General features: G+C 42.9%; 1 protein-coding gene across 1 annotated transcript; it reads left to right on the top strand.

The window, feature by feature from the left end:
• Positions 1–7335: 7335 nt before the first annotated feature.
• ACRALDRAFT_1093582 (uncharacterized protein) lies at positions 7336–7990 on the top strand (the record flags this gene model as incomplete). Its single annotated transcript, XM_071019682.1, has 2 exons — positions 7336–7884; positions 7962–7990. A coding segment is annotated over one exon (468 nt), but the record flags the coding sequence as incomplete, so codon positions are not given.
• Between the last annotated feature and the right edge of the window lie 2187 nt (positions 7991–10177).

Genomic DNA, 10177 nt, shown 5'->3' with positions numbered 1-10177 from the left:
ATTCAAGACCAGATATAATGTACGCAGTTAACCAGTGTTCTAGCTATATAAGTAATCCCTTGTAAGACCACTTTACTGCGTTAAATCGAATCTGGGCTTATATAAATATATATCCTAATATTGGTCTTTAATATAACTATAATAAAGAAGACCTTGGTATTTACGGTTATTCTGATGCCAGCTTTTCAGATATAATCGAGGATAGAACCTCGACTTCAGGATATATTTACTGCGTGGGAGTAAATAACCCTGTTAGTTAGACCTTAACTAAACTAAAAGTCGTTACTTTATTAATAACAGAGGCTGAATATATAGCGCTTATAGAAGCTTCTAAAGAAGGAATCTATCTTTATAATTTATATAAAGATATACTACAGAATCTAGGTCTAGATTCTAATACAAGAGGCAATAACAATAATAATAATAATAATAATAGTAATAATAATAATAATAATAATAATAATAATAATAATAATAATAATAATAATAATAATAATAATAATAATAATAATAATAAAACTCTCGAGATTCCTACTATCTTAATAGATAGTGAGAGTGTAAAGAAGCTCGCCGAAAACCCTGAATTTTATAAACGGGTAAAGCATATCGACAGGCAGTATCACTACTGCAGGCAACAGCTACAAAATAATAAAATAAAAATCGTATATATAAATACGAAATTTAATATAGCTGATATAATGACTAAAGGTTTAGCAAAAGAGACTTATAATACGCTTTGCGGTTATATGAACCTAGGTCACAAGGACGATACGTTGCCTGAGTATGATTTGCCGCCTTATAATAATATTAAAGAATTAAAATACTAGGTTTTAATACTTAGTATTCTTAGTTCTTTACAAGGGGATATAACTAGGTTTTTCACCTTCGGGTTTTCCTAGATATCAAAGGTTTTTCTAAACTTTCCTTTGCATAATATACAATAACAATAACAAGGGTTTTTGAATTTTCCCTTGAATTAAAAAGAAGAGGTTTTTTCTAAGTTTTTCCTCTATGTATTCTAGTCTAGATAGACTAGGATTACTGCGCCATAACATAACCATAACTATAACCTGACTAAGCTGCACTTATTATATAAGAGTCAGCTTACGGGGGGGTGTTAATATTATACTCATAATAAGTAATAATCATAATAATAATAAGTATAATATCTAAGTCAAAATAAACAGTATATGGTTATAGCTATATAACTAGACGTCTACTTTATAACCAGCTTAACCTATACTATAATACTATACGTATTATACGTGTATATATACTTGGCTTATGATATATTATATATATATATACACTAGGTATCGTAAATACGATATCGTGGTTATTACTTAAGCTAATAACGTGGCGTGATAACCGTCGCGCAGGCTGTTAACGTAACAGTCGCCACCCAATCTTCCGGGGTCTTTTACCAGCCCTGGATCCAGGAAGAAATCCCAGAAGTCAGCTATATACACATAATCACACATAAGTGAAACAAGCAGTAATCCTACGGATCTACGAATTCAACAGCTTTTGCTTAATATTCCTCTCTTCCGCGCGTACAGCCTACTACTCGTAGCCTAATTTATTAAAAGGCTATAACCATAACTTATAATATATAAAGATAGAAGGTGCTTCTAAAGACGGAAGTTATAATATATAAGCGAGGCTAACTTCCTATAAATAACTAGGCGACCAGGCACCTATAAGCAGTTTCTAACTTATCTATAAGACTTTTCTTAACTCCTAACTCTTATTATCTTTCTCTTCTCTTCCTCTTCTTTAGCTATCGTCTATCTTTATAATTTTGGATTATTAGATAACTATATATATTATAAGCGGCTAGTCACGAGTTATTTATAAAGTGAGGCCGAATAATGAAATTACCTGCTACGCACCACTATCCGGCACTATACCGGGACCCAAAACCATATAGCTAATAAAAGCTTATCACTCTGCGAGTTTAGTTAGAAATACTTATATACCAGTTATAGTCTTATGTTATATAGTTAATAGCCCTGGTTATAATAATAATACCGTATTAAATACACGGTTATTGTATTCCTATTATAATATAAATACTAACAGCGATTATATTATCTATTAATACTATTATGATTTTTAGGGATTTTAAAGTAAATCTGTTAGCCCCCTCGTGATCTTATAAGATAATAAAGGGTTAATTGTCTTTTCTATACCCGAATCTAAAATAAGATCCTCTTAAGTATAGATATTAAGAAATCTTAGGCAGTAACCGAATATATATATACGTCTTATACAGACTATATAAGGATAGGATTTTGCCTTAGCCCTCTTTTAAAGCCGTAAAAAAGTCTGTGAACGGGTTACTTTAATACCTAGTATATAGATACCGCATAGACTGATCTTAGTCTATTTTACAGTACTAGGTAAAGTAAGGCATCTATTTCCTGTTAATATATCTTATATCAGCCTTATATACTTCTTTCTATAAAGGAAAATAAAGTATTCTTTTAAGTAGTAATAGGGGTATATGCCGTTAAAGACTTAAGTTATATAGTATTATAAGTTTTGGGTAATATAGGCTTATACCTTCCTTTCGGAATGAATAGTAGTTTAATAGCCTGAACTAGTCTTTTAAAACTCCCTGTAGATAGGGATAGAACCTTTAATAAGTATATAACTTATTACTTAAGTCTTTTTATAGCAGGACTTATAATATTTTAGGCAGCTTCACTTAAGGCGATATTATACTCCCTAGAATATTAGAAATTCTATTAGGAGTTAATGCTAGTGATAGGGGCTTTTATAGCCCGAATAATGCCTTATCTTTGTAACGAGATGATCGCAGACCCATCGGCATGCAGTCGGACCGATGGCCGCGTATGGACCACCGATCCGAACCTATCTATATGCGTACGTTAAGGGATTAGTTTAATCCCTTAAGTTAAAGTCTTGGTTTAAAGTCAGCGCTTAGTTAACGAATATACTACGACCACTCTGCGATACTAAGCTATCGAGCCTTTTCTATAATATCTTTTCCTTAACTAAAGTCTATGGACTTTCCTTTTATTATAATTCTTTAACTTCTATACCTTTAAGGTAGTTAGGCCGAAGATACTACCGAGAAGGACTTAAGGAATAAGCGTCCCCCCGGGGGGACCTAATAAGGCGGACGCCGAGTAGGCGCCTATTATACCGAAACTAATAATAACGGTGCCCGAGCAGGGACCGGATAAATATAAGGGGTTAACGGATACGCCGGTTACGCTCGGTCCTAAAGATAGTGGTTCGTAGGCCGATCGGCGATCCGTCGCCGGCCCCTCGACGTTAACGTAAAAGGCGTTAATTACGATATTTTCGTAATATCTCTAGTAATAAAACGAGATTAATCGAGTAATTATAGAGAAGCTCGCCGAATAACCGGCGCCCCGGCGCGATTACGAAAAACCGCCGGTATATAATTATAAGCTAATCAGAGAGTTATCCACGGTTATAAAAATCGATAACTAATTAGTAGCGATTAAGGCTAGGAATTAGTTTAGACCTAGTGCCCTAGTGCTATAATAGATCGAATAGGCTTTAATAAAGCTCGAATATACCTTCTAGACGTCCTAGAGGCACCACGCCCGGAAAATCGCTAACCCGAATTAGAACGACTTTACGGCGTTTATTCAGTAAGAGCATCTATCCCGGGATATATAACGGTACTATTACTATAAGGAACTTCGTAAGCTACGAATAACCGGCGATATAACGCCGATAAAGCTATTTAAATAATAGGATAACCCATACCGGCTATTAGGCTAGGAGATAAGCGGAAATAAAGAGCGTGCCTATAACTATTTTAGTTAACTACCTCTACGTATTAAGGATAAGATATAAGAGCGGAAAACCGAGTTAGACGAGGCGGTGACGCTAGCTTAAGAGGCGTAGCTATTCTAGGATATAAGCCTTATCGAGAAGGCGAGTAGTAAGCGATCGGATACTAATCGTAAAAGGACCCTATTAAACTTCTAGTATTCGGATAGTCGCTTAAGCCGGGTAAGCACTCCGGCGACTAGCTAGTATACGCCCGCCGAGCTAGGTAAGGCAGACTCGAAGGGGGCGCCCTTAACGGGTTAAAAGGGCTCGGGCCCCGAGCCTCCGTAGATATAGCCTAGCACGCGTGCCTTTATAGGCGAGTACTATAACTATGGTAAGAAGGGTTACCGTTCTAAGGACTATTATAGTAATAAGGAATAACGAATAACCGATAACGGGGCGGCGAAGGCTTATGTCTGTGTTAGTAATATACACGCTATATATAACGACCTCGATAACGATATTCGGGTTAAGGAACTCTATTTATCAGGAAATAAGTCGGTGTAGACAGGGAGGCTAAACCTACGCCTAATAACCGGCCGGCGATTATAATTAGCGAGGTAGTAAGATCTATAGCGATAATAATCCGTTACGGGAAGGAAATCGAGTTTAGCGTGGATTTAGATACCTATACGTAGGTAGATATTATTAGCCCGGTATTAGTAGAACGCCTAGGGTTAAAACCGCTCTTAGAGGTTAAGACTCCGGAGATTAAAGGCTTTAACGGCAGCCCGGCAAGGGTTCGCGGAGTATACGACTTAGCTTTTTATCTATTAGACGTAGAGGGACGGCCACGCCTATTAAAAAGGGTCTTCCTATATACAGATCGACCTAAGGGTACCGGATAATTACTACTCTTAAATAATAGTATAGGTTAAGAAGGTATTATAATTAATACGGCTCGCCGAATATTCGTTTATAGGCCGATCTTAATTATAGACCCCGAGCTATAGGCTCGCGAGGTTATTAAAAAGCGAGTAAAGGCGTATATTATATATATCGCTACCGCTACTACTATCGCACCGGGGACACCGGATATAACTATTCTATCTATAAATAACGATAAGGTGATATATGGACTAGTCGTTAAACTACCGCCGGAAATCGCTAACTATTAGGACGTGTTTTCGGAGTAGGCTATGAAGGAGCCACCCTTACTAAAAAACGCCGAATACACGATCGACTTATAAGACGGGAAAGAACCGCCGTTTAGGCCGTTATATCCCTTATCTTAAGCCTAGCTAAAAGAGCTAAAAAAGTATATCGCCGAAGGGATAGCGAGTAGTCGTATCTAACGGTTAATAAGCCCTATAGGCTTATTAGTGCTATTCGTGCCTAAGAAGGATAACAGCTTATAACTCTATGTTAATTATCGAGGGTTAAACGCTATAATAATTAAGAATAGGTACCCTCTACCCCTAGTCGGCGAGCTATTAGATAGGCTTACCGGGGCAAAGTATTTTTCTAAGGTGGATATTCGAGATACCTATTATAGGATCCGGATTAAGAAGGAGGACCGCTAGAAGACGGCGTTTAGAACGCGATACGGCTATTATAAGTATACGGTTATACTATTCGGGCTAATAAATACTCCGGCTACTTTCTAGGTATATATTTACTAAGTACTCGCCGGTTTATTAGATATATATTATATCGCTTACCTAGATAATATCCTTATATATTCCACGTTAAGGGAATAGTATACGAAGGACCTAAAGAAGGTCCTGGATCGGCTTTATAGGGCCTAGCTATACGCGAAGCTATTAAAGTACGAATTCTACTATAACCGAGTAGACTTCTTAGGGTTTATAGTAACCCGCGAAGGTATCGCGATAAATCCGGAACGTATATATATAGTCGCTAAGTAGCCGGCGCCCGAGTTATTCTAGGATATCTAAGTCTTCCTCGGTTTTACTAACTTTTATAAAAGGTTTATTAAAGGGTACTCCTGGGTCACGACGCTATTAACTACGCTATTAAAGGGCGGGTTAAGCGGGTAAGAAGAAGGGATCTTTTAAGTTCCCGGATAACGCTAAGCGGGCGTTTAAACTACTAAAGGTCGCCTTCGGGTCGGCGACTATTCTATAGTATTAGAATCTAGTGCTAGATATAAGGGTTAAGACGGACGCCTTAAATAAGGCTATTTCCGGGATCCTAAGTCAGAAATATAAGACTAGATAGTGACCGGTCGCTTATTTCTCGCGGAAGCTTTCCGAAACAGAGTAACGATAGGGTATAGGATAGTAGGAGCTATTAGCTATAATAGAGAGCCTCGAGTATTAGCGCCACTATCTTAAAGGCACGGGATAGGCGTTCACGGTGCTAACGGACTATTAGGTATTTAAGGGTATACTAAACGCGCTAGCGCGGGACCTTCGTGGAAGGCTTACTAGATAGGTGTACCGATTATCGTTATTCGACTTCGAGGTTTAATACTACCCGGGTAAGATAAACCCGGTAAACGGCTTATTAAGGCGGCCGGATTATATAGTGGACGAGACGCCGTATAATAACGTGCTTCTTACCTTATCGTAAAGATTACGATTAGTTAGTAACCTCCTAATAAATATTCGCTAACGGATCGCGAGTATCTATCTTACCCTAATAAGTAACACGGTAAAGATCGTATATATTTAAGCTGTTCGGGTAACGCTACCCGAATATAGGCCTAATAAGCGTAAGCGGGCATAGACTCTATAGGAGGGGGCCCTGCCTAGCTTAAGAGATAAGGACGGAAAAGGGCTATAACCCCTGTATCCTACTAATAGCACCCGGTATATTATCGTCGCTATTATTACCCGCTCCCGAATATAAGATATAGGTTATAGGGCGACTACCTAGCGAAGGGTCGCTAATAAGATATCGCCGACGCTTAAGGCTAAGGCTAGGGTTATTATAATACCGGATTAGTATATCCTATATTCTATAGCTAGAGAGCTAGCTAGGAACGAAACGGTAGGTCGGCGTATTATTAGCGAGGAACTAGAAGATCTGGTTAGAGGGCTATAGACCACTAACCCGGATTATATATCCTTAATTAAGAATATTCGCCGAGGGACCGGAAAAAGAGCGGGGTACTCTCTCGGAGATAAGGATATGCTACTATTTAAGGGACGGTTAGTACTACCTATATAGGGCGCCCTAAAGGCGGAGGTCCTATAATAGCATTATAATAACCCTAGAGCCGGGTATATAGGAGCGAATAAGATACTCGAGCTAATTTTAAGAAAGTTCTACTAAGTGGACTTAGCGGCGGATATTCGTGATTATATCGCCGTATATTCGGCGTGTTAAGGGGTATAGGTGCCACGATATAAACTATACGGTTAGCTATAAACGCTACCGTTACCTATATATCTATTCTAAGAGATTAGTATAGATTTTATTATAGGTCTGCCGCTTATAAAAGGGGCCGATAAGTAAATATATAACGCTATCCTAGTAATTATCGACCGGTACATAAAATACGCTCTATTTATCCCTATATTCAAGACCAATCACCTCCACGAGCTAGACCCACCTTTTCCGCGCAAACGCCCTAAAACGCCCGATATTAGTATCGTTCAATTGCTCTTTTCGAGCCCGTTGTGCGCACGCACAGCTTCGCTTTACGCAAGCCGTTGTTGTGCCGCAAAATGGGTGCGAAAACGCAGCGTGGTGCGCACGCAAAGCCGCCCGAAAATTCTGAGGTGGCCCGTGCGCCCGCCGCCCAATCAGAGCCCGGGCCTTCCAAACAGCCCGCACAGACCACCCAGCCTCACACCGAGCCACCTACCAAGCCACGCGCACAGCCGCAACAGCGCACGCAAACGACTAAGTCAACACAACGCCCGATTCCAACGCAACAAAACCGACCCGGCCGCCCTAGCCGCCGCGGCAGCCCCGAACCCCCGAATTCAACCCCGGACCCGGCCCCACCTAGCCCCACTTTTCCTAAAACGGCTAGGGACGGAGAAGGGGATATAACTATGGAAGATGCCGATTCTGACGACGATTCTGACGAAATAGCCCGCTATAAAACGCCTACACAAGCCTCTAAACGGGACCGTAGCGCCTCCACAAGCCCTACGCCTAGAGCCCCCTCTAGGACCCGTACAAACCGGTACATAGCCGACGATTCGGAGGTCGAAAGCCTCCCTGGATCCCCCTCTAGGGGCCCCCTCCAGGACCCCTTCCAGGGCCCCCCCCCTGCTAAACCTGCTAAAAAACAGGGTCTAATTAGCTCTGCCTGGGCTAAAAAGACCCAAAGACCTGCTGAAGAATTCCCCCCTCTGCCCCAGAAGTTGACTAGTTCGGCTAGTAAGGCCCAGGTTAAAGGACTTCTCCAGCAGGCTCTCCAGCTAGTTCAGCAGGCCTATAGCCTCGACGCCACCCCCCCGATTAAAGCCCTTCTTACAGGGCTTAAATCCACTATCGAAGGAACCCCTACGGGTCCTATAACCCCTATGGCACCTGTTGCCTCTGCACTCGAACGGAAGGTTGACGAGCTAGCTCAGGCTGTTCGTAAACTTACAGAACAACAGCAGCAGCAGCAGCAGCAGCCCCTTTATAGTCAGGCTGCCGCTAAAGGAGCTCAAGCCCCCTCGGGAGCCACAGGCCCTACAGGGCCTACGGGCTCTGCAGGACCCACGGGCTCTACAGGACCTACGGGCTCTACAGGGCCTGCCCCTCCCCCCCCTGCTGCTCTAAAAAACCCGAAAAAGGTCCGAAGAGTAGTGCTCCAGCCTACTAAAGGACAATCCCTCGGGGAAATCGACCCTCTCGAGCTTCGAAATAGGATTAATAAGGTCCTAAAAACCCCCGCCGTCGCAGTAGTTAGCTCCTCGACTAAGGGGAACCTAGTCCTAACCCCAGGCCCGAAATACACTGCCGAACAGCTCCTAGAATCACAAAATCAGTGGTTTAAAGAGCTAAAAGACCTGCCTCTTCAGGCCCCTCAGCCTACTGGCGACTGGTTTAAACTAGTCGTTAAACAGGTCCCGGTCCACCCTTTCGTAGAACAGGACCCCTCTACCGCCCCCCAGGAGGACCAGGGCCTCCGCTCCGGCCTAGGCCGAGGCCTAGCCGGTATAGCCACCGAAATTACGACCTTTAACCCTATTAAGGTCGTAGGCCAGCCTAGGTGGCTAGGCCGCCCTGACCCCCTATTTAACAGCGGCACTATTATCCTAGCAGTGCCTACCGAAGCAGAGCAAAAGCACTGCCTAAAATTCGGCCTACAGATCGCTGGCCAACGCCTTAAGGTCTATAAATATAGGCCTATCACCCCGAAAACCCAGTGCTCTAAGTGCTGGAAATTCGGCCATACCAGGGGCACCTGTAAGGCCGAAACGACCTGTTTTATCTGCGCCGGCAACCACGAACACTATACCGAACACTACTGTAACCGCTGTGAAGAATACGGTATCTGCGTCCACACCAAATATCACTGCTGTAACTGTAACGGCGACCACCCCCCGGATAGCCCGGATTGCGAGATTATTCGAGCTATTAAAGCCTAACTGTTCTTATGAATAGTGGGTTTTCTAGCTCGGAAAAAAGCTCGAAAAACGGGCTGCTCTTTATCCAACACAACGCTAATAAACAACAACCGGCCCACGAATCGATCCTGGAACAGGCTTTAGAGGCTTCGGCTGATATAGTCCTAATTCAGGAACCCTACTGCTTTCAGAAACCGGAAGGCTGGGTGATTAAAAACCACTCGGCCTTCTACACCGCCCCCCCTACCTCCTGCACCCCCCAGGTCTTCCCTCTTAGGCCTAGGGTGCTAGCTTATGTTAGAAAGGCTAGTAATATCGACTTTTCCCTTCGAAACGACCTCCTCGACGACCTAGACGCTCAAATTATAGAGGTCTACTTCCCCCAGACCTTCTATATCCTACACGTCTATAATCAAGAAGAGCTCGACCCCTCGAAGAATACTAGGGGCCCCCGCCCCTCTTTAGGCACCGCGGGCCCCCCTAGACCGTTCACGACCCCCCCGGGGCCTCCTAGCCCCCCCTCGACCTCCCCCCCCTTTTTAGGCTCTATAGCCCGCCCCTGGACGGAAGAAAGGGTCCTACAGGGCCTCTCGATCCCTGGGCCCGCCCTTATTATAGGGGACTTTAACAGGAACCACTGGCAGTGGAACGGGGCTGCGTCGAATCAGGATACTATTAAGGCCCAGCCTTTAGTAGACTGGTTAGATAGCCTCGGAGCTACCTGTTTAGTGGACCCTGAAGAGGTTAACCTGTATGGAGGGACCCTGATTAGGGATAATCTACGCCGGGAGTCAGTTATAGACCTAGCTTTCTATACGCCCGGCTTCCACCGCCTCCACTTTAATAGCTGGAGGTATATC

Source organism: Sodiomyces alcalophilus, assembly GCF_042370955.1.
Source record: "Sodiomyces alcalophilus JCM 7366 unplaced genomic scaffold ACRALscaffold_6, whole genome shotgun sequence".
Classification (NCBI taxonomy): domain Eukaryota; kingdom Fungi; phylum Ascomycota; class Sordariomycetes; order Glomerellales; family Plectosphaerellaceae; genus Sodiomyces; species Sodiomyces alcalophilus.
This window is presented reverse-complemented; position numbering and strand designations above follow the sequence as displayed.